Consider the following 26,607-nt stretch of genomic DNA (forward strand, 5'->3'; position numbering starts at 1 on the left):
TTAATATTTTCAGAAATCCAATACGTATCTAATAAAAAGTATGGACTACCGCACTAAACTTGTTCACTCCAATTTCTTCTTAAACTAAATCATATTGTGCTGCAATTATTAACTGAACATTTCTTTGTGAAATATGAACAAAGCTCTATAAAGAGTTTTCGGAAAACTTCACCGAAAGAAAACTCACCCACAAAAGTAAACTACCTCTTGTGTATGTCTGTGTCTCGATCAAATTTTCAAAATAGATGAGTTCGGGACTGGAATGATTTTTATCATTTCACTTTGACGGTGTAACTTATTGGAGGTGGAGGGGAGAGATATATATAAAAATGATCGAAAATGACCGATATTAGTGTCGAATCCATAGTTTTTGGGGTTGCCGAGACGAACAGTGACACTTTTGATCCTGTTTAAATCAAAATTCAACCCTTTATTTCTAAAATGAAACGTATTCTTCTTGTGCGAAAAACGGGAATTCTGGTAGTTTATTTTAAAACAAAATTACCGGAAAAAAAAGTCAAAAATGAACGTTGTTTGTATTTAAGCTTGAAATAAAGCTATAAAAAATCCATGTAAGATAACATATGTTTGCACCTATAGATTATATTATATGACACCACACACACAAACATGTGACATGTGTATGTGTGTGTGTGTGTCACGGATTAAATGAAATTATACAATTACATGTGTAAAATAATGTGTACTTCATGTGTGGAAGAAGTTATGTAAAAGTACGAGACAGTATCTTTTTTTTTTTTTTTTTTCCTCTTCCAACTATTTGCTCCTGGTTAACAAATCACGAAATATAGATGTAACCGTACGCCCAGGGTTCCTATATGGAAAGATTTTTATTATTATTTCTTTCTTTTCTAACAGCACTGTTTATTAAACCAATATTTTGTTGAGCTACGTTACGCACAAAATTTGAAGGTTCAGGTCTACTTTCTATACATTAATATGTACAGTCTTAAAAAAAAAAAAAAAACTCCCCCTTCCTTTCTATACAATTCCATTTAAAAATTACTTCATTATTATCAATAGAAGGAATAAAATCTCACAACCGATCATTGTCTTTGTCCTACTGATATTATTATTTCATGCCATGGTATTAAAATTGCCTAAGTCCAACGTCCAATCCCGAAAACATGGTCTATCATAAAGAGGTGGGTGGAAAGATTTTCTTTGTTTACACACACTATATATATATATCACACTTTGAAAGAAATAAACGTAGACGAAAGACAAGTGGACTTTCCTTACCGGGCAACTAAACTTGAGCGCAAGTGTTTGCAATGTATCTCCTTCTTCCACCATTTTCTCGATGTACGGATCCTTGGGTTTTGGTTTGGGCTGCGTACTGAACAGCTCAATCTCATCCCCATCATTATCAGATTCATCTGATTCTGGAAGGAAAACATAGCGATGATCTTGAAAGCGGCCTTGTCGATATTGGCTCTTCCTGAAAAATAAATTACATTTAGATATTTATTTTCTTAATAACATGAGCTACTGCTTACTACATATGATAAATATGAGTTATTGCTATATCGCTCCTTTTTCTTAAAAGTTTCACATGTAATTTAGTACAGTATATACAAAATATTAGTGTTTGTCCTTCCACGATTTGCCAGTTACAAAGTGAGTATGACGGCGGGCGAGTCAGGTAAAGTAGAAATACACTTTCAAAACACGGAGTGAAAGTTTATTGTGAGGAGATACTTTTCCGTTCCATTTACCCTCAAAAGATAAAGAAGGAATCCTGCGCACTTCAAATCAACTCCACTTGCATCACGTGATGCGTATTCCTTTTAGTTGCCGTCTCTCTGAGGCGACAGTTGTGACTTTCTGATTGTGTATTTTGTTTAGATTTGAATTAGCTTATCAACTTGTTTATAATGTTTGTCTTGACGGTAAGATTCTCCTTCAAAAATACAGGAAGTCCGAGAAGTTCCCGTATATCTTAACTTTGTGTATCAAAGAGAACAATATCAGTGTAATTTCAATTATGGCACTGGTAGCACTTCTTTCATGGCCACAGGGAACCTTATATGGTATCCGCATCCAACGTTATGAGAAACATTTCACTAAAATCACATTAACATTGCTTTCTGTGATATTCTAACCTAAGAACTTCTCGGACCTGTCTAAGAGTATACCCAAAAATATATCCAGTAGACTATTATTAATCAAATAAATAAATAAATAAATAAATAAGCAATGCCAAGTCTGTTAGTTCACTTCCTGTATTCTAATTTTGCTTACCTCTTACACAAAACGAAGGATATGTTATTATGTGTAAGGCTGCTTTAGAGAGGGATCTAAACCAAACCTATGAATACATGCACCGAAAGTGTGTGGGTTATACACGAGACTACAGGAGCATCTTCTGTACAGTATATTTTGGTTACTTCGGCCAGTATGACTTTGTGTGTAAAGTTATCGTTCTCCATTACCTTTCTACCTTAAAAAGAAAATCTACATTCAATGGAGAAGCTAAGCGTTTTTATTCCATCCAGCAATTCTCAGCTTTTCCTCCACAATCCCATTAGGACCCTACTTTCATGATTGACGCCCTCAGACCTTGCGTTTCCAATCAGCTCCCAAAGTTGTGGATCTATGACTGATGGTTGATTTTGAGTTTTTCGTCCCGTTCAGTACCAAGGCTATATGAGACGTGGATCTACAGCTTAACGTGGGATTCAAACTATATAATCTCCCACCGAGAATCGATCCCGGGTTCCCGTGCCCAAGGCGCCTACGCTAAAAATTAGCCACGAGGGAGTTGTCTGGATCTACACATTTACTGCTGCTTTATGTATTACATGTAGAAGATATTTTCATTATTCGATCAGTGAATGATGTTCAGATATTCTTTTGCATGAAAAATTAGTAATATTAACAATGCGAAATATGACAAAATAGCGCGTCAATCAGCACTTTAGGGGAAAATGGAACCTGTCTCTCTACTTCGCAAGAAACTGAAGTACGTTCTCACATAGAAACAGGAACTGCTATAACATGAATTTCCAAAGTTCTTGCAATTAACTTCGAATAATAATGTCAGTGAATTCAGCTAGATGTCCTAAGTATAAATATGCAAGAACTGTGTCGTGGAAGCTCTTGATTTTCACATTGTGAGGACATAATCGCAGGACGTTAAACTTTATATTGTGGGCGTAATCGTGGGTTATAAGTGTAATCATATACACATTAATGAACATGAAACAGAAACCAATGTTTTCCGTAAAATAATTGTTGTATATTGAAACTAGGATATCGAGTTGAGTTGATTATGTTTCAAGTTGTTCACCTCTTCATATTATTGCGATATTTTAGATATACAGAAATATGCAGTAATTCACACCAATATTAGGACTTTGCATTCTTCACGAACTGTACATGGAGACCTTGATCTTCGACTTCTAGGAGATGTATGTTTCGATAAAGACACCAGAGGTTTTTAAAGATGTCGAAATCATCATTCTCATTAATAGAAATAAGAAGAATATGTAAAGTGCGTTGACTTCATCCTTTTGTCAAGAAAGAAAGGATAAATTAAATAATTACACATTACAGTTATACGTGTTTATTCAATCTAAGCTTTATAATGAATGTAATCAACATTGGTGTGTTCAGGCCCACATTTACACACAGGCCACAAGGGCTTAAAAAGGAAAAAGAAAACGAGTGAGTTTCGTTTCCCAGTGTGAAACAACGGTACAATTTCAAACGATGGGAATTCAACACTCAAACTTGAAGTGGTACATCTATAACCACTAGCTGCAACAGATTAATAAGATAAAAGATAAAACTTGTTCCTCGGACGCTGTATCCATATCTAAAAGCTATTACTCGCTATTTGTTGCATACAATAAAGGTTGAAACTAGAAATTGTTAATTTGAACCAATTATGGATCGAATAGATAGTTTTGAGAGGAGACAGAACCTATCCTTGGGAAGCAGAATCGATTCCGAAAAACTGCATTTCGATATCTCTTACAGATTTTGCTCTACAGAAACCAGTATTGAATCCAGAAGCAGTAGCAAATTTAACCACTTCCGGTTTTGGTAGTGTTGCGTGCTGTGATAGCAAGTTCGCCTGGCACCCTTGAATCGATTGCAGAAGACCGCTTGTCGCTACATATTATCAGTTTTGTTTTATGGCGATAAATGTTGAAACAGGAAACAGTTAGTTTATACCACTTCCAGTTCGAATACAGAGTTAATGGAGGAAGAACAAACTATTCTTAGAAAGCTGAATCAATGGCAAAAATCCCATCTCGATATCTCTCACCGTTTTCGTTCTATGGAAATCTGTATTGAAACCGGAAGTAGTAGAAAAATGTCAACTACTAATGGTTTTGTATAGTGACGCGGTTGTAATTGTATGCTCTCTTGAGTTCCTGAATCGTTTGCAGAAAATCGCTTGTCGCTATCCAATACAATTCTGATTTATGATGATAAATGTTGAAACCGGAAATTACTAACTTCGACCACTTCCGGTTTGAATAGAGAGTTAACGAAGGAGATGGAACTTATTCTTGGGATAATCAATTGATTGCAAAAAAAACCGCATCTCGACATCTCTTGCCGTTCTTGCTCTGATACCTGTTGACAGACGGACAATGCTATTCTATAAGACTTCCGACGCTAATGCATAGCATAGTTTGAAACTCTACATCAAGAGTGAAGCCTTATATGTGGAAAAGTGACGATGTTTACAAGAGAGAAATTTAAGGGAGATATGAATACTAAAAACAATCTTAGGACCACTGCACGACCGAGTTACGACGCTACTGATGCTAGAATAAGCTGAGGTTATTGCGTACTGGTTGCCAGCGTGATCCAAGCATTTAGTTCTGTACGCCATATTATTTAGGCTTATGATGAATACGAACAAATAAAAAAGAGAGAGGCGCAAAATACGGGCATGACTGTGTTCAATGTTGCAATCCAGTTCATGATTTCGACTACTTGTGCTGTGTTCTTCCACGAAGCACTTCAATGAAGATGGGTTACAATTGAAATATAGGCCAGAATTGCAACGTCAAACGCAAGGTATGTTTAAATTCATCACGAATATGTGATCTTGACGTACGATTACTAGTTACAATAAAACTTTCTTGCTTGAGCTAACGTAAGTTTTTGATAAACCAGAACCTATAATGAGCTGTTCTTACACTAAGATAGTTTTGTGATTATGGCCACTATAAATTTTGTTCGACTTGTTCTGAAGATAATCGTATGTATGGTAGGTGGTTAAATTTCGTCTAAAGGTTCTTTAAAACGCAATATTCTTTCAATTACGTTACTTTAGGCAAAGTTCAAGATTCGTCTTTCAAATTAGATTATTTTTATACGTTTCATTGTCTGATGATATTCTGATTTTTTTTTTCCACTTGGTTAGTAATTTCTAAGAGGTTATAACTGGGTCAGTGTAACTTAATTTTCTTCTGCTGTTCTTGAGTAGCGTGGGGAACTTACTCTAGAAATTTCTACATGGTGCATGACAAAATTTCTACCCTAAAGACATGAATTAAGAAATCAAACGCAGAAAATAAAGAGGACCCTCAGAAGTCAACTAGACATGCTCTACTAAGTTTATGAGAGTTTCACTGTCTCCTTAAAAATTGCTAGTAGTAGCTACTCTAAAATATATATACTTAACAGGCTAAACTAAGATACTTTCGGGTAAATTTCTCCTTATACAATGATAAAGATGTGATAAAATTAAAATACTTTTCTTTGTGATATAATTATGTATACGATAGTTTCAGAGCAAGTAAAACGATACAATAACTTTTTCTTTCTGAACTAAATGAGCTTGTTCATAGTTTTGTTCGATACGAGCGCATCAATTTATACCAAAGTACACCGTCCGCTTATGAAGGCCGAGCATTGCTATTGTCTTCAATCTCTATTGCATTATCCAAATAAAAACCTCTTCCCTCCTCTTTCTTGAAATACACTGTATGTAAGTCATCAGCTGAAGAACCGCAAACCGTTACTGAACTTCCCTTTAAGTGATTTGTGATACTTAATGCGGCTGGTGGAAGCAGTCTATCGTTTTGTTCGATCCTTGCTTTGTTTTCTTTAATCACCAAAATACCTGAACCCGAAGATTATAAACAAAGTTAGTCTCTAAATGTGAACTGAGTGGATTTCAAACAGTATACAACTGCAACTAGATGGGATATCAAGCCTACGTTTTCAGATTACAATGTGGGTAGCTTCTCACTACTCTACTAAGTCCTTCCCCAAATCAACCACACATTTTCATTTTTCTGATCGGTGGTCAACCACAACTACAACTTTCGCTTTTTACATAATTGATGGCACAGGATACATTTGAAAAAAAAAAAAAAAAATCGTACCATTGTATCCCACTTAGGACTTCATCATCACACTATTTCAACACTCGTTGGTGTCTTTTTCAGTAATCCCCATCTCATTACATATCAGACTCTAAAGAGGATCCTCGGTGTCTTGAAGAATGATTCATGTCTCATTAACTTCTTGGAGACTTAGACGATTATTTTCAAAGTTTGGTATGTAATGAGATATAAATTACATTGGCCAAGAAGATTTTTATTTTCAGGGAAATAATAGGTGATTCTAAAGTATTTTAATACGTAGATAACGGAAAATTGTGATGATACTTGCACATCACGTCACGGTTCTGAGGTATTGCATGAGGTATATTTCGCTCCTATTGCTAATCTGTTGAAATTAAGAACGTAAAATAAGAGCCCACTCAACCAACAGAAATGGAAGAGTGAAAAGTTAAAATACTTTGCCAGGATGACATTCTGCTTTTCAAGTCCTCTCCCCTATTTTTGAAACAGATAACAACTACTTTAAGTGCTTAAGGTTATTACATACTTTCATTTGCTTGGTCACTCGTGCCGCATATCGTTTCTCTCTCCTGGCTCCTATAGCCCATCGATAATTCAGGTGAGAAAACCTATGCTTCATCGTCTTATCACATTCCGCCATTATTTCAGAGATCTCTTCAGGGGGTCACAATTGAGAGGTAGTTTGTTAGTAAGCATGGTGCATTGATGTGTGTGTTGCTGACAAAATCTCTTCGTACGTATATCGTTGAAACGTGTGTTCATCGAGTGTTGTGAGGAAGTAAGCTATTGGTATAAAATGAAACGAGTTAGTTAACGTAGAATGTGTATTAATCATCCGGATAATTTTTATGTTTGTGATAGATTTACACCCTAAACACAAAGGAAGAAAATACGTATATAACATTACAAAACTTGCATATTTTTTGTACTTCGGTCGTTGGCTTGGTGACCTGAACAAGCCACGGGCTTCTTATCAGAGTTGCATAACTTCTACACAAATCTTAGCGGGTGTTTACCTGGAAAACTTAACGCTTTAAACGTTTGCTATACCGATGTTGTGGACAATACCAACAAACTGCCTTACTGACTGTTCCTTACGCATGACTAAGATATCCGGCATGTTTAGAAAAATGTCATCCAGTATTCTATTTCTTTTGCCATGGTACCCGTGTCTCATAATGGCGATTTTAACTATACCTCGACCCCCTGAAACAGGAAACATGACACTTGGGGAGTCTAAAAAGAGACCGTGACGAACTTGAACCTGACGTTTCCAAAAGCCAGTGTCTTTACATCTAAACATCCTGACTGTGCACCAGTACATTCTGGCAATGAGATACATTTAGTACAGCAGGAAAATCTGAATGATTTAACACGGGATTTAAATTTGTCCTAAGAAGCATCCGAACTTGTAGGTTCTAGACTTCAACAATGGAACCAAAATTTCTGAGTTTTGTTAAAGGTACCAGTTCTTTGTATAATATTTTGCTATGGAGGGGAATATGTGTTTCTCTTCATACTTTACTGATTTCGTAAACAATATAGGTGTTGTCTACAATTCAGATGAGTGGCGATTTTTTTATCGATTCCTCAGAATTTAGCATCAAAGCAATATTGCTTCATAATGGTAACACGTTATCATCTGTATCACTGTTCCTTTCTGTGGTTTGAAAGAAACTCATGAAAATGTGGCTACAATTGTATATGTTATGAAATACCAGTACCATGGCTTGAAGATATGTGGTGGCTCTAAAGTGGCTTGCTGCTTGAATTAAAGTGATTTCACCAAATATTGATGCTTTTTGTGTTTGTGGAATAGTTGTACGAAAAACAAACATTATGTGGTGCAACATTAAGAGAAGCGGGAGGAATTTGTTCCAGGATTACGTAACATAAAAGCAGACATTCGTTCCACTCATAAAATTCTTTTTCCTCCCGTCCTCATAAAACTTGGATTAATAAAGAGCTTTCTTTGTAAACGCATTCAACAAAGATAACGATGGCGTATCTGAAAAATATGCTTTCTGAGATGCTTGTGTAAAATTGAAGCAAGGAATTTTCATCGGCCCTCAAATCAGTAGGGTTATTTTGGAAATCTTCTACAAGGACTGAGTTAGCAGTCTGCTAGTCCTTTAGAAGTGTTGGAAAGAGAAAGGACGAAAATTACAAAACATTCGTTGGAATGCTACAAAAAACATAGACAGCAGTATGTCATTGAAAATTCACTTCTGCCATTTACATCTAGACTTTTCTCCTGAACCATGTTAGTGATGAGCAAGGAGAAAGGTTCAAGATATTTCCATAATGGACAAGAGACACAAAGGTCCAAGGAGTATCCTACCAAGATAGGAGATTATTGTTGGTTTCTGTGTTAAAGAGTTAAAAATAATTACAAGACGCAGCACAAACGCAGTTGTTCGTAACCAAGGTAACAATCATGCCTCGTTACAATACAGTATAAGGCATCAGTGACGTAAAATAATCTTACTAACGGGGATACAAGTGGTACATTAAATCATGAAATCATCAAAAGTTCGGATAGACCTTCCTAAAGTATTTCATAAAATCTTATATCAATGAAGTCTTATATCCATGAACCTCAAGGTTAAAAAGAAAATACCTCAAAAAGGAACATTCTTCATATTTTCTCTTCATCTATGTCATTGTTACGTATAACTGCATGTATATCAATTGTACATTAACAAGAATGTGAGATGATTTTATAAACGTATCAAATAGGTTTGACCATGTGCCAATCTAAAGGGAGCATTTTAATTTACATAAAATGTATAATGAGAATACCAAATAGGCTCATATCTTTTCAACCTGTCGTGACCGGACATTCTTACGGTGATTTTCGAAATCAGGGCGACCGTTTCCTTAATCACATACTTTGACCCAGTACGTATAAAACAAAAAGTGTTTATTTGTTGGCAGTGTTACTGAGAAGACACGAGTGAGTGATGAAATGATTTAATAATAAATCTTAAGTGAATAAAAAGGTAAACTTACTCATACTCAGAAGCAGAAAAAATAAAGTTTCTTTCTCCTCTCATTCTGTTGGTAGAGATTTCTCGTAGCTATGTGGATAGCGTATGCGCCATAGAGGCAGGAGATCCGGGTTTAATTCCCGACGGGAGCTTATGTGGTTCGGATCCCACGTTAAGCTGTAGGTACAAGTGACCTTCGCTACTGAAAGGGATTCTAAACTCAAATAAAATCAATAACTGGATTGGTAACATCTGAAAATATTTTATATCTCAAGTATGAAAAGAACTATAGACAAATGGTTCTCTGATACAGAGCTAGCACTCTTGATTTACGCCGTTTTAAGATCATTTTGATCTGTAAGTAGTCTCGACAGTAAAATTTTTCTTTTTTTGCGGGGGGGAGTATCGACTGTATCTCAAGTACGAAAGGAACTACCGATTGAAATGTGCACTTTGAGGGGAGGAGGGGCTAGATTTCTCGCAAACAATAACGGCCATACGATTTGAAAGGAATTTTTCAAGACTGCACTTTTGTTGAATTGGGTTTCTACTAGGGTTGTAAAAAACCAAGTTTTTATTTTTTTTTTTTTTTTTTTTTAAGTCTCGAGGGTTTTACTGGTAAAATTGGGTTTTGTTAAATTTTGTACTTATATTTAAAGTCACATTCCTACTTAAGCATTTACGTTCTATTGTTCACATGAAACTATGAAATTCTCTTGTGAGGGCCACGGTGGTTCACCTCTGGCGCGGGTTGCTGGACTGGTCCCAGCTCCCGCCAAGCGGTGTTTGTGGTGAACAAATATCGTTTGCATAGGTTATCTCGGGGTTCTTCCGTTCCCTCTCACCATTATCATCCATCTCATCATCCCCGCTCACCGCCTCCCTTAGCCTCAGTGCACAATCGTGAGATATTGAAATTTAAAAAAAAAATTTAAAAATTTAAAAAAAAAAAAAAATAAAGAGAAATGTCGCACAAGGGAATCCGTGAAGCCTCATCCGCGTATCGTGGAACATATTTTGCACCATTGACACTCACTTATGTTTCGATTTTTAGAAAGAAGCAAGTAAACAATTTTGCAGAGTAATAAAGAGGTGGGTAATTCTATATAATATAGAATAGGAATAAATTCCCCTATTATACTCGAGTACGTGTCGTCCTTACTGAAGATTACTTTATTTTCCCTCATATACTGAGATAGTGCCTTAAATTCAGGAGCCAGGAATAAAAAAACAGCTTTATTAAATGGATGTCCTTTAAAAAAAAATTGGGGTGAAGAACTGGAATGTTGGAAATGTATTTCTTTTTTTTTAAATTCTCATTTCCAATTCTCAATTTGCTTTCTTACAATAGTTTATACGATCAAAGGGACTTTGCAACATACCGGTACAGTAGTTGTACTACACGTCATATACTCCCCAGACACGCGAAAAGAATTCGAGAGTTTCACGATCTTATTACCATTAGTATTGAGAAGATAGAGGTATATCTCTAGTAAGTTCCTTTTTTTAAGTGAGGCGCTTTCGATTTGTAACTAACCGACACACGGAGAAGGACATTTTCTTATCTGTCTGACTAATACGCGAGTATGTACTACGAAAACAAAGGGAATGTAGTCGCATTACATCTTATTGCAGACTAACTGAATTACCCGTTCTTTGCACAGGGAGAAGTAAGTTCACAGAATTCGGTTCTCCTCTGCCCCTTAGGATACGCATATCAATGAAAGTATAATAATAAAAACTCCATACGATATTCTATTTTTGGGATAAATTTTGAAGCACCACCTTCTTTAGGAAACGCTATTTAAGCATAGCAGCATGATAAAATCCCTCTTCTTGAGATTGTTATTATCAATAAGCAATATCTCACTTCAAACTGATCAACCATTTCCCCGTGACGCGATCACAAACAAGCAACGTCGATTTAAGTTTGGTTTAAAGGGACAAGTTTTGCCGATAGATGCCACTAGTCTTCGTATCTCTCATGTATTTTTACCTTTCACGAAAATTCACGATTTCTCTTACAAATTTCAACAGGAACTTCTATTTCTATTTATCTCCCTTGCGCGGGATTTTATTATTATTAAAAAAAAAAAAAAAAAAAAAAAAAAGCATTATGGCCCAGTTGACTGCTTCACTATAATTGTTTTAAAACTTTTTGTTGATATTATAATTGTAGATGGCCCGTTCCAAAATGGACGAATTGGCCTGTTTCAAGTAATTCTGTTTCCACACTGTTAAAAAAAGAAGGTATGCAGAAACGTAGAACATACAGACAATTACGCAAAATACTAGAATATTGCAATACACTAAATTGTGACGAAAATTGAAATTGTGTTTTAAATTTTAATTGTAATAATTAAAGAACATGACGCTATATTATGTAAAAGAGTGTACGCCATCTTGCCAACCATAAGGAATTTCAAACTTTCTTCAATGTTGAAATGGCTTGATTATTGAAATGGATATCCAAACCTTTAACAATATAACTGTTTCTACAATGAACAAGATTCTAAATACAAATCGGACGGATTGTTGCTTTCGATAGGTTATGAAGTTACTATTCTAAAAATTTGAAGTCTCTAGGTTGAAATTTGTAAGAGAAATCGTGAATTTTCATGAAAGGTAAAAATGCACGAGAAAGATACGAAGACTGTAGTGATAACTATCGGCAAAACTTGTCCCTTTACATGAACCTTAAATGAGAAGAAATTGCCTTCCTTCTCGCCTTAAAACCAAAATTTTCAAAAATGGGGAAAGGTTAAACCCTTATTTTAATGATGAATTCATATGTTGGGTTCCATCTTCCTAACTTGCGCGTTCATGAGTTATTGTATTTTTGGCTGGAATTCTGAACCTCCTCTACATCTATTAGGATGCGCCCTTTAATCAAAGTAACATAATAAAAACCTTGCTGAAACCTATTTCAAAGTTCATTTCAAACTATTCAACCGTTTTCTCGTGATATGACCACAAATAATATTCAATATTCCTTTTAATGTGAAGAAAGAAAATATAGAAAATGCCCATTTGCCCTTAGAACGAAAATTTTCAGAAACGCTGGAACATATGTCCACTTATTTTTAACGAAAATTTTAAATACCGAGTCTCATCTTCCTAATATGGCGGGCTTGTGACATTCTGTACATTTTACATAAATTTTGAATCCCTTCAACCCCACATTCTCCTCCTGGAATGTGCTCTTGAATCAAAGAAATATGATAAAAATCTAGCTCAAGGTGCGCACTATGTTCAATAATTCATTTCAAACAGTTCAACCGTTTCTTCGTAATACGATCACAAACAAGAGGCAACAACACTCTCTATGTGCAGAAAGAAATTATATAAAATGTACCCTTTAAAGCGGAAATTCTCAAAAATAGTAGAACACCGACCCACTTATTTTTAATGAGCTTATATGCTGACTTTCATCTTCCTAATTTGACAGGATCATGAGATACTCAATTTTTTGCATAGATTTTGATCCTCCATTAAAATATGCATTTAATCAAAGTAACATGATAATCAAAGTTATATGATAACAACATCCAAAATTAATTTCATATTGTTCAGCTGTTACCCCCCGATGAGGTCACAAACAAGATCTTTATTCTTTTTATATGGTTAATTGATTACAGTTGAACAATGTTACAATGAATTTGATCAAGCGTAATCAAAATCTTCATGCATGATTCCGAAACATTTCTTTTTTCAATACCATTCTGTTCTGGTGATTATCTCTTGAAAAATACATGTTTTAAGCCAATCCTGAATCTAGCCGTGTACTACGAAACACAATTGAGGCAACTAACTATAAACACAATCAGGTTATTATTTCAACCCAAGCCTTCAAATATATTTTTGGAGATGGGTTTTTAGGTGTTATCATGGATTTAACCCTCCTCCCCCCTTAAAAAAATGAGATCTTTTGGGGCTGGAGAGAATTCCAACAACCCTGACCAGAACACTTCGTTACCCTTTCTATAAAGTAACCAGCCTTGTCTTCATCTTTAAGTCTAGAGGCTACAGCATGCGCGTTTGCTGTATAATATTCCAGGATCGATTTCCAGTGATGTAAGATCGAACGAAATACAGTAGCTTACATTCCATATTGAAAATTTGTAGGTCTCGACTTAGACTTAACTATATATAAAACCCACGTTCCTTTGTATTCTTATGCAGATACGAACAATGGCACTACTTTCAACCATGAGAGAAAAAAATAGGTGTATTAGCTAATGTTGAAACAAATAAACTTTCCTTTATGCGCACACCCACCTTCAATAATGAGCCTATGCATGGATAAACCCTGCGCGGGTCCCCTGCTTCGCGCTACTCTGATGCGGATTAGATACAATATCAGCTTATACCTTATAGTGAGCACCTAACACAGGTTGGTGGGTTCTTTTTAGCATAACTGCATCTTACATGCTTTACTTCTAAATATACTTGGATACAACAAGTCGCTAAAACACTTGTAAGAAAAAAGAGCCTATGTTTAGCAGAAGGGGTCCAGCTCTTTTTTCTGAAAAATGTTACAATTTTGGTAATTTCTGTTCACATTCGGTTAGTTCATGGTGGTTTAGGTTAGTTTAGTTTATATTATATTAGTATAGGGGTCTCGCCAAGGTTCTAGAACAGAGGTCCCCCTTCCCATTTACCTGTAATAAAGACAGAAAACAACGTACCCTGCGGGGCTCTAACCCGTTCACTCGCTAACGCTCGCTCGACAATACTATGTGAATTATATATTAAACTTCAGTACAGAAAGGAACCAACCTAGCTACTAACCTATAGGGGGGACCTGTGCTCTAGAACCTCCCCAGGGGTCCCGCATAATTTTCCAAAAAATTATAGAATTTACCTTATTTCTACTAATATTAGGTTAGCTTAGGCTAGTTTGTTAGGTTAGGTTAGATTCGGTTACGTTATGTTACGTCTAAGTACTTGCAACATTCATTTCTCCTGTTAATTTTTGTGCTTTTTACGTGCTTCTGGACCCCTTGTACCAAACATACTCCGAAAAAAGGTTTATTTGATGTGTCTCCGTACGGATATCAACTGTAGTAGTAATGTAAATTTAACACCTCGTCTTCGCTGCTGGCAAAGGACATAAATACTACTCAATTAACCAGACAAAGCAAATCGAAAGGTCGCAGCTATAGGTTACATATTTTCTATAACAGAATCTTAAGGTGGCTTTATAGACGTGGGCTTTAGAACACTGCATATGGGCAAGAGTAGAAAATTCATAGACTAAATTATCACTAAATATTGTACTTTGTACAAGTAATGTACTTCAAAACAAATTTCAAAGAATGACACACTTATCACATACGCCGTATTTTGACATAGGTGTCTGTCAATTACCATATACAACACCGAAACTACTGCAGTTAAAATTCTTAAATGATATGCAGCAATTTAACACTATCTTCAGTAATCAAATAATATCACCTTTGATGTTTATCTCCAATACGCGTATATGTCCTGTTCATTATGACGTCCATAAATATATAGAAACATTTCTTCGAATGTGCATTTCTAGTAACCGCATATATCCTTCATTAATATTAAATACAGTCTCTAATTATCATAGTATCACAATATTGTGAAGTGTAAATATACACTATGAACACGATTCCAGAGAAAGTTCATTGTAATTTCCCTATTATTTAATACTTATCCAACTTTCTCCACATACGCAATATGACATTCACTTATTAAAGAAAGTTCAATACTGTTGCCAGATGTTCTGTTATGTCTTTTTAATTAAAAAACAAAGATATTTTTCACATGCTTTCGTATACAGAAAATAAGGCTCCATTCCATAACGATTAGCACAAAAAAGCAACAGTAGTTCCTTAGTTCGCGACAGTAGGCATAGAAAGGTGCCAGGGGCGACCAAGGCAAAATTTTCACCCGGGCAAAGTGACTTTTTGGCACCCCTCCTAGTCCCAGCCTAAATTTTAAATTTTATTACAATCATTTTAATATTATAAACCTACGGTTGCCAGATTTTGTAAACGAATAGCCGGGACACCAATCTGAGTCTATATATAAGGTCAGAGTTCCTACTCATTCGGTCAGAATAAACTAATTACCTGTCGTTTCCAGGTTACTACTCACAATTTTTCTGTTCATTCTATACGCAGCTAACACAAATGAAGCCTCACAAGAGATGCATAAAGAATGTCAAAAGGTGACAAAACAAGAGCTGCCTGGCGTCTTCATCCGAATTCCAATTTATTGTGTTTAACATGTCCTAAATATTGCGCAAAGTACGACATACTCTCTCATTTATGATTGAAGAGATTTTTTTTCTTTTTTGCGTCACCGCTTGAGTTAGAACCACTATCCTAAAATACAAATTTAGCATTTAGCAAGAAAAAATTCATTTGAAGTATAAAATAACTAGCAGTTAAAGCCCGCCACCGAGAAAAAACGTTCTTTTCTATTGAAGTTATTATTCGAGAAAATATTGCCATAGCGTATGCCCCTCTTGAATATTTTTTAAAATCCTTTTTTTTTCGCGTCACTTCACCTTTTGTCTAAACTTTTAGCTAGTTAAAATCATTGCATGTAAGACTATAGAAATACTACTGTATAATAAGAAGATGTTCCTTATGAGTGTCACAATGACTTACTCGAGATTTCCTTCTTTAACTTAAAAACAAGTTATATAGACCTTCGTCAATGAGCAAAATACCACGAAACGTTCTTCACGTTGAGACTACCTCATCGTTTTTAACTGCTCCCTATATACATTACTACTATATTCTTCTCATCGTAACTTCTAATTTCCAAAGAGGAAAAGCCGGCAGCATTTACGCCGATCCCAAGTTTCAGTATTCGTGCGCTACCCTAGCCAGCTGTTTGAATTTGTTCATGTAAAATGTACAGAAAAAATTAAGCAAGAGAACAGAACCTAACCAACACCTGCGGGGCTTCTAACTCATTCCTACTACCATTACTACTGCTGTTGCTATTATTATTATTATTATTATTATTATTACTTTTACTATGGATCCGCATAGTAAAACTGCAGGCTTATTTTAATGAAAAAAGTGCTATGAAAATTTTAAAAAAACCTTGGGCAGAATTCGAACCCACGCCAAAAACCATTTTCATTACTAGAGTGTTGCCCTAATACGCTCGGTCACGAAGACTGACTGCAGTTGGTCTTAATTTCCGCTATTTGTAGGTCATGACTTTTGATATCCTATCTGTATCGGCCAATAAGATCAGAAGATATCTGAAATTCTTGGAATCCGCGAAAATGCAAGCCGGCAGACAGGCACGTAGCCAGGATTTCGTAATAGTGTGGATCCGTGATGACTATTTTACTGACAATCTAAACTATTTTACTGACAACGTACCCATATTGGTTTGTTTGGACAATAAAATGAGGATACGTTAGTAAGAAATCTCGAGTAAAAGGATATAAAAAATTGAAAAATATATAGTCTTCCGAGATATTTCGAACTCGGTTCTTCTTGTCTTTTCTTCTTTTTCTTGTCTTCGTTTAATGCCGCTAAGGATAGCAACAGGATCTCTTTCGGCAGTGAAAACATCTTGTCGCGAAATGGATTAGTGTTGCCGCGAAATTGAAAATTTCTTTACGAAGTGTCACTGGAACCTATGTTGCCAGGCTTATATTATTGAGTATTATTAGTATTTCTTAAGTTCTACTTGAGACTCTATCTGATCGTCATTTGTAGTCCATAGGATTAGCATGGAGCTAGATACAATTCAGAATGCTCCGTTACAATAATATCCATTTTTAACTTGACTTCGCCTGTTTCCCCCACACAAAGCTCCTCATAAGAAAGAGTAACCAAACGCTTGCTGTACCTTTATATTTTTAACACTCGTTCTTTTTCTTGTTTCTTTTTGTTTTATCTTCCCTTAATGTTTGTTTTTCATTTCTGGTCTCGAAGGGGGGTACGGACCCCCGGACCCACCCCTTGGTTGCGTGCCTGTGGCAGACATTATTTTCGCATTCTTTGAATTGCATCAACACGTGTAGAAAGAGAAAGTTCTATTTTAACTTCCATAACTACTAGTTTATTGATTTATCTTTGTATGAGGAATTTGTGGTAGATTGCAAAATTATGAAACTTGTATGGCAGAGAGACGGGTTCGATTCCCTTCGTGGCAGCGCTGCAACTCAGATTTTTTCTGGGGAGGGAGCAACCATTAATACACGTATTTGCACCCCCTAGAAAAAGTCGTTTTCCTAATTCTTGGGCCCCCCTTCTTCCACCTTTCTCTTACTCTTTATGGATTTCCGGAGGTCTGCGAGGTCGTTCGTTATGCCTCTGGACCCGTTCCATACACGACAAATTAATTAAGGCGACAATATTGACAAATCGGACAATAAATTAATAGGTTTTTTTTTTTTTTTTTTTTTTACTGAAATGGACCCACGACTCAGTTTTGTTTTATTTACCTTTTGTGTACTGTTCTGTTTATGTACTAGTAAACCTGTTTGATGCTTCACTTATATCATGTTCGTATCGTGTATGTAGTAAGACAATTTTCGTCTTAAAATAAGCCCCCTCGAACGGTGTGGAGCTTCCCTGGGGAGCAGTGGCGATTTCAAGTTTTGACCCTGCGTCGTACCAATCTTTTTTTTCTTAATTGGAAGATACAGGATGTGATTGTAAAGTACCGGAACTTTTCCCGCCACGCGGCTCCCTGGCGTTCGAAAAATGTGAAGGGTGGGGGAAAATGTGCGCGGGACCTTCCTCTTTCAAGCGAAACTTGGCCCAGTGCGCTGCGAGCAGCGGTTGAGAAATCATCGCTGTCCGCGCGAACGTCCTTTTGGTCGTCGGTCACGTTTTTTGACCGGCGAAAATGGAGTCAAAGATTGACCAACGCTACGCCAAGTTCACCGAGGGGTCGTACTCGTAGCACCATGTTTCATCACCACTGATCACACTGTCTAATAACTCTTCGTCGGCTTCCACACAATCCAACACTTCACGACTAATTTTCACTCGCAGTTCTTTTTGCTCCTCGGTCAACACCTTGGGGACCAGTTTGGCGCACACCTTCCGCATGTTCAATTCTTCAGTCACAATTTTTTGCACTGCATAGTATGTCAAATTAAGTTCTTCGCTGATCTCCCGGAGGGTTGTCCGACAGTCCAGGTTCATGTATTCGCGAACTCGGTCGACGTTTTCATCGGTTTTTGACGTCGACGGCCTCCCAGAGCGTGGTTCGTCATCACCGTCCTCCCGGCCTTCCCTGAAGGCCTTGTGCCACTCAAAGATCCGAGTACGGGACATCACATCTTCCCCAAAGGCTTCCTTGAGCAGGTCCTGGGTCTCGGTGAAAGTCTTTTTTAGTTTGACACAAAACTTGATGTTTAGCGTTGGTCAATCTTTGACTCCATTTTCGGCGCTCAAAAAACGTGACCGACGACCAAAACGACGTTCGCGCGGACAGCGATGCTTTCTCAACCGCTGCTCGCAGCGCACTGGGCCAAGTTTCGCTTGAAAGAGGAAGGTCCCGCGCACATTTTCCCCGACCCCTCACATTTTTCGAACGCCAGGGAGCCGCGCGGCGGGAAAAGTTCCGGTACTTTTCAATCACACCCTGTATCGTTTACGTAATTGATTTTGAAATTCTGTTATTCCTTTACTACTACTACTACTACTACTACTACTACTATAATAATAATAATAATAATAATAATAATAATAATAATAATAATAATAATAATAATAATAACAATTATTATTATTATTATTATTATTATTATTATTATTATTATTATTATTATTATTATTATTATTATTATTATTATTATTATTATTATTATTATTATTATTGCAAAGGCAAGACTTGGCTACATATTTTATATTTTATGAATTTTCAGATTGGATTTCAAGTCTTTTTGTTGAATAATCACTTTAGGGATTTGGAGGAGGGAAATATTATCCTGTCGCTTTTCACTTGTTTACTTGCACGCTACACCAAGCCTGGATATTACATTTCACCTTTCTATATCTACGGGAAGTACCCTAAAGGTTGTGATGATCATAAGAGAATAAGTGAATAAATGATGAGATCAATTAACTTTGAGTATTAACAACATTTAAAGTATCACGTTGTCAGAAAAGTCATGACATTTCGGTAAAATATGACAAATGATGGTTTGTGGATATACTAGAGTTATTCGGATCATGCAATAGTTTGTCATGAATAGCTAAGATCTTGAGCGTTTTGTGTAGTAATATTGCTCTTTGGTTTAGTTTTACAGATTTGATCAGAGATGGTGTGGGTGAATGAAAACTTGACCCACCGCGACCCACTCTGATCCATAATCCACCACCCAACTTGGCCCACTGACCCACTACCCAGCATGACCCACTCCCACCCACCACCCACCATGAACCACTGACCCACCAAAACACATCGTCATCAACTCTGACACATGTTTCACGTCCACTTTTCTACCGACTAAAGAATTTATACTTGTAATAAAGCCAGGTTGTCAAATTCTAACTAATCGGAGTTTGAATTTCTACTGTCAATCCCTCAAGCACCGCTCTGTTACAATAATGATGGTCTGACCTTTACGATATAAAATGGTAAAGTGTTTGTCATGGGCAAAATTACGATGAATTTCAATTATCAAGGTCTAATTATTTCCTTGTTGAATTATCGATACTTTTCAGTGAAAAAACGGATGAAATTTGAGTCCCAAATCAAGGTACGTAGACCAACACACAGAAGCTTACATTATAAATTTTATGTCTATTTTTCTCACATCTTTATGGGTTGATTGGCCTGTGCTCTAAGCGCTCCATATAATAAACAAGCTTCAGCAATTATTATAAAGCGTATGGTAAGCATACATGGATATATGATGCGAAGCACAGTATTTTTTGTTGAGTTGAGTTGATTTTGAGTTTAACGTCCCTTTCAGGAGCGAACCTATATGAAACATGGACCTACCCAATGCCGTAAACGTCGCCAACACCTATTGGCCCACTTGCGGGCAAACGTCGATCGCCAATATAAAGACGGGTCGAAGGATAGCCGCTAGTGTCCCACTGCCGGCAGGGTTTCGTCGAGTCGAAACAGATATCTCGCGTCGGGGTGTTGAAGTTACCACCGCGTAGCAGCGAGGACTTCGTTTTGGTCCGCGCCTCTTCGATTCGTCGCGGAAAATCGCGAAGGGACTAACACGAACTATCGCCAGTCATATGCATGCAGTTATTATTATATATTATTTTTTCCTGACGAACTGTTCCTAAAGAGAGCTCAGGCGGTCAAGAATAACCTCTGCCTCAACATCACGAAGTGAAACATCTTGAGTGCTATAATTGTATGAATTTAGATGGCAACTGTCGTCGATCATTAGAAAGTAAGTATGGGAGAACTATGAAATAAAGTAAATAGACACGCGTCATTTTGCTATAAGATTACATGGCGAACACATTTTATCTTATCCCAAACAGTTATCGTCTCATATATACGGTTAAAAGAGCACGCTGATTGACCAAATTAGAAAGATCTCAACGATTTATCCCTTTACAACCGACATCTCCTTTATCGCCTCCGTGGGGAAGTCGGAAGAACACCCGCCCAGTAATCATAGGGTTCGTGGTTCGAGCCCCCTCCGGGGTATTTTTTCGAACTTTTTTTAGTGTTTTTAGACTCACTTTAATGTAAACAAATCACACATACAGGCGATTTAACATTTTGACGGAGTAATTTTGTGGTTCATTGGCGTTTTGTCGCGTCAGAAGATGCTGTCTACAATGCAGTGAGCAGAGAGGGTCGGTGGGTCAAAGTTCGTCATAGTGAGTTGTGGGTCACGGTGGGTGGTGCGTCGCAGTGGGTCACGGTGGATGATGGGTCGCAGTGGGTCAAATGTTGACCCACTGACTCAGAAAACTCGATCAATTTGACCTAGTGAACCACTTCAACTCTGGATTTGACACCACATAGAATATGGAAAACCAAAAATTGCATGTTCACCATATTTTACTGTTTTACTTCAGGCAAGGGAAGAACGCGCGAATAGTGTTTTTGATTTTTACTGCCCTCCATGTTTCTGTGTTTTTGTCCCTGTTCTTAAAAAGCTAGTGGAAAAAGTGAGTAAAACGTATCAAAATAGGAAACAAGGTACTGAGGAAGGTTCGTTAAATTAATTAACTTAAAAAAATAATCCAGTGCCATGAAACACCAAATTCCAATCAATATAAGTATCCGTCCAATGCCGTGCCGTGAAAAATCAGGGCCTGAGGCGAGAGCATACGGCAGCGCCTCCGGACATATGAGTTGTCAATTTAAAGTTAACTTCTCTGGGCTATTCTTTCTGCATAATACTTTACTATTTTATCATGACCGAAATCAGTAGGGATGCGCACGAGACGAGCCGAGACAGGATTTTCCTGACAAAATTCGAGTCGAGACAGGGCTCTTCCAATAGTAAAATATACATTTTTCGAGTCGAGACATCACTTTTACAGCAAATTTTCGGGACGAGACAGCCACAAATCTTGTCTCGTGCGCATCCCTAGAAATCAGAAAGTTTCAGCATTATTTACACTGGAATCGTAACAGTGTGTAATTACTGAATTCACTGCAGCTCCATTTTTCTTCTCCCAGAACAGTGATATCTTACAGTAGTGGCTTAAGCGTTAGTTTCATAATGCTGGGGACGTGAGTTCGATTCCGGCTGTGGCAATTCAGGATTTTTTTTATAATCTACAAAACTGATACTTCTGATCTATACTAACATGAAAAATATTCAATTTCTCTAGGTCTAAGAGTTGAGACAACTTCATTTACAGGTGAAATCCCAACAACACAAAATTACCTCATCCGTATCAACCTTCGTAACTGTTTGGCAAGTAACGTGTTTGGACAAGGATTGATGAATACATAAGGGCTAAACTCGTCCTTACTGCTGTAGTACGGGCCAAAAATGAGTTCCAAGGAATTGTTCCTAGCTGTGCACAAATTGCAAATAGTGATCGAACTTACAATAGGGATCGCTAGTCACGAGAATGATCCTATTTAAGAATGTCACCTCACCTTTCTACTTAGAAGAAGGGCGAAACAAAATGCATTACTGTTATCAGCTAACAAATCTTTATATTCCATGTCTTGTTGTTATAAAATGACAATTCTATCTGTAAATCCATAAACGTAATAATATTATTGCGTTCATGTGTAAACCTAAGAAACATCTGACATACTCAATATCTTTTCTGTTCCTATGAGTACCTTCGACTGTTACTTTTTCTTTCCATTGTGGTAATAATAATAATAATAATAATAATAATAATAATAATAATAATAATAATAATAATAATAATAATAATAATAATAATAATAATAATAATAAAGAAATAACATAATTACAATACCAATTACATAAACTTCCCAGTCAGAAAAGTTACTAATTACCACGACGGGATTTGAACCTAAGTAGCTGCAATGGGAGTTTCCTGCTTTCACAATTTTTTTTTAAACAAATCGCCCCAACCGGAGTATTGTTCGCCACTGGTACCTCATGTCCTTTCGACGTATTCCAAACACTACAGGAATACGAACACTGAGGACAATTAAAATTCCGACCTTGGTGCCTTCCATTTCAACTCAGGCAAAAAAATATAAAATTGTACCATCACTATCTCAGATATTGTTGAAACTTTTTTTATAGCAACTAGACATGTTTTTAAGAGACCCATATTTTTTTGTTTTGTCGAAAAAAATTTTCCCGCCAAGTAATGGGCCATCAAAGACGGGGAGTACAATTTATGAATTGTAGAAGACGTGGAAAATGGTCAATTTCGGAGCCTCACCATTCGGCTATGGAGACAGGTAGAGTTATAATTCTTGTTGTGGTATGTACATAGGGATATAAATAAACTATATTTTATTATAGTTTGGTTTGCGCATGCGTATCTTTTTGTACATAAATTAACAAATGAACGTCAATTTATCTGAAAAGTCGAAGTTTGCGAATTTTTTTCGAGCACTTCCGGTTCGAATTTTAAAATTCTGTTTTCATGGTTGGTAAGACCTAGTTACCCGCTTTCAGAAAAAAAATTTGTATCGCTTCTGTGGTCAACCGTTTTGTCGCAAAAAATTCGAGAAATTGTAAAATTTTCAAAAATCGCCATTTTTGAGCGCCATTTTCTCGAAAACACCACTTTTTAAAATTCTGAAATTTTGTCAGATGGTTCAACTTTACCTCAATAATAAACACACCAAATATCATTCTCGACCAATGCTTCATGGATTAACTGCAGCCTTTTAAAGTTAGCAAAGTTTCGCTAATTTTGATGTCACAGTTAGCAACACTGGGAACAATGAAAGTGCAATGATTTGATGATGTTTGTGGTTCACATTCATTAAATGAAGAATAAATGGTTTTCTTGGCTGTTTTTTTTTATTATTTTGATTAAAAAGACTCTCTGAAATAGTAAAATGAGCCTCACTCTACTACTCCGTTTTCTTAAACTGAAGTAATCTGAGGTGGAAATTACGATTACGAAACACACAAATTTCAAGTTCACTTACTTAAAATGGTCTTCGGAAACAAAATTTCACTTTTTTTTTTTTTTTTTTTTTTACATGGACCTTGTTGTCTTCTTTGCTAATAGCATGTAACCGTGCAGATGCTCCAATAGATGTTGGTTCACTCATAACTCATCCAGGTGTGGATCTAGGGGGACGATTGCCGCCCCCCCCCAGAAGAAGAAACTTTCTTATTTATATATAAATAAAACCCATCCCAGAGTTTGGAGCTCTTAAAAGTAGCTCTAAGTAGCAGTATTACAATCCCCCCCCCCAGAAGTCCGTCCTGGATCCGCCCCTGCGTAGCACATTGTCGATAGTCACAAAACACTTATTTTCACTTCTCTTATGCTCTTCTGGAAACCTGTACCCTGCTGAAGGTTCATGTGGAAGCATAAACAGCACCCTAACTTCACGTAATTCATGATTTATTCATAATATTTCTGCTACGCACCACTGGTTATCATACGTATATGTATATAACAAAAGTTCCTTTTTGCAGATTTCTTAAATCTACACTTTGAATTGCAAAAGTTCGATTTTGGGGGAAGTATGAAGTTAGTTCATGGTGACCCGTTACTGCCATAAAAACTTCGCAATTTTCCGAAAGCCAAAGATAACTTCGTTGAATACCAGTCACTGGTCGAATACTTTCCCTTTTTTCTTCCGGAAGTCGTCGAATTCAGTTCCAGGTAACAAAACGAGAGTAATACCCGGAGTTTGTACTTGCACTATACTCACGAATTCTCCTCCGGTTTTAGTGAGGACGCGGTGGCTCAGTGGTAGAGCGTTCACTTCCGCTGCTTGGGGTCCCTGGTTCAATCCCAGCTCGTGCCGTTCTGCATTTCATTCATTTCTCATAATCACCGTCTCCTTTAGCCTAACCGGCATAACCGTAAAACTTAAATATTTCATTTCATTTTTTTCTTCTGCGGTTTTAATACTGTGTATCTCTTTTAGCCTAAGGCTATGGCGCGTTGCCACATTCTTTGCCCCCCCCCCTTCCCCACTACCGTCGCAGAGACCCTTGCATGGCCGATTTCACTGCAAAAACACTGCTTTATCGGACCTGTCTGCATCTCGAACATCTGAAAGCGATTTTTAAAGTGAGATGCAACACCATCAGAAATCACTGACACGGTTTGGGAAATTGTAGACACCTATTTTCACGTATTCAAACCTTTTTCTATAAAATATATTTTCGCTTTTCTTCGAGTGTTTAGAATCTTGTCTATGACTATGAGTACATGAGCCGAATCGTGTGTTTTATCGTCGTTTATTACAACAATACTGTCAATTGTTTCATATTTCGGTGATAACTCTGAATTTCACTTTGCAGAATAACAGACCAGTTTTCAACGAAGTCCACATGAAGTAAAATAGAATTTGTATTTTGAAATTTTATACGGTGGTTTTCGGTAGCAATTGATTCTCTTTGGATTTTCTTGATGTAGTCATGAATTATAATTCTTACAGTTAAACCGGCAATGTACGATACGAAAACAGAAAGTGGCACAGTTTTTTTTTTTTTTTTAATGAAATCATTATCCTCCCATATGGCATACGTAACCACTTTCATTTTCATCAGGATCAATAATTAAAGACACCACACTTATTTCTTCCACTCCAGGACATTCACCACATTCTTGAAGAAGACAGCTGTCATTTTCTACGGATCATACTACTAAAGGAAATAGGTCACTCATGACAGCTTCAATACAGGTTGCACCTTTGATTTGTAGCAACGCATTGCAGCTAACTTTAAAATTTCCACAATACACACACACACACACACTTCCCTCTCAGGTTGCGGACTGACACACTTTAGTCGAATACTATAAAATTCCGAGTGACCCATTTTTATGCTGGGATTGTTCTGTTTAAAAATTCAGTAAATTTCTTTGGAACGCGTAAGAAAACGTTTTGATTTTTTTTTTTTTTAACTTTTTGTCATTTTTCCATCATGGTAATGACATCGCACTTAATTGAGACTTTGTCTGGAGCATTCCAAATCATACTGAGGTAATACTTTAGGCCTTTTATAGATCATCAGAATTCATTGGATGGCCATTTCAAGTAAACTTAAAATTTGTGTGTTTCGTAATCGTAATTTCCACCTCAGATTACTTCAGTTTAAGAAAACGGAGGAGAAGGGGGGGGTTCATTTTACTATTTCAGAGAGCCTCTTTGTTCAAAATAATAAAAAACTAGCCAAGAAAACCTTTTATTCTTCATTTAATGAATGTGAACCACAAACATCATCAAATCATTGCACTTTCATTGTTCCCAGTGTTGCTAACTGTGACATCAAAATTAGCGAAACTTTGCTAACTTTAAAAGGCTGCAGTTAATCCATGAAGCATTGGTCGAGAATGATATTTGGTGCGTTTATTATTGAGGTAAAGTTGAACCATCTGACAAAATTTCAGAATTTTAAAAAATGGTGTTTTCGAGAAAATGGCGCTCAAAAATGGCGATTTTTGAAAATTTTACAATTTCTTGAATTTTTTGCGACAAAACGGTTGACCACAGAAGCGATACAAATTTTTTTTTTCTGAAAGCGGGTAACTAGGTCTTACCAACCATGAAAACAGAATTTTAAAATTCGAACCGGAAGTGCTCGAAAAAAATTCGCAAACTTCGACTTTTCAGATAAATTGACGTTCATTTGTTAATTTATGTACAAAAAGATACGCATGCGCAAACCA

General features: G+C 36.6%; 1 protein-coding gene across 1 annotated transcript in view; it reads right to left on the reverse strand.

Annotated features, from left to right (window-relative positions):
• The window catches only part of LOC145675397 (lysM and putative peptidoglycan-binding domain-containing protein 3), a 30,305-nt gene extending 15,116 nt beyond the window's left edge, over positions 1–15,189 (reverse strand). The window contains exons 1-2 of the mRNA XM_081745802.1: positions 14,807–15,189; positions 1,264–1,462 (exon numbers count right to left, since the gene is read on the reverse strand). Coding sequence (XP_081601928.1) covers positions 1,264–1,462; positions 14,807–14,859 — 252 coding nt within the window. The 5' untranslated portion in view covers positions 14,860–15,189. The remainder of the gene's footprint in view (positions 1–1,263; positions 1,463–14,806) is intronic.
• Between the last annotated feature and the right edge of the window lie 11,418 nt (positions 15,190–26,607).

The sequence above is a fragment of the Thermobia domestica genome, chromosome 2 (assembly GCF_964235325.1).
Source record: "Thermobia domestica chromosome 2, izTheDome1.hap1.1, whole genome shotgun sequence".
Lineage (NCBI taxonomy): Eukaryota > Metazoa > Arthropoda > Insecta > Zygentoma > Lepismatidae > Thermobia > Thermobia domestica.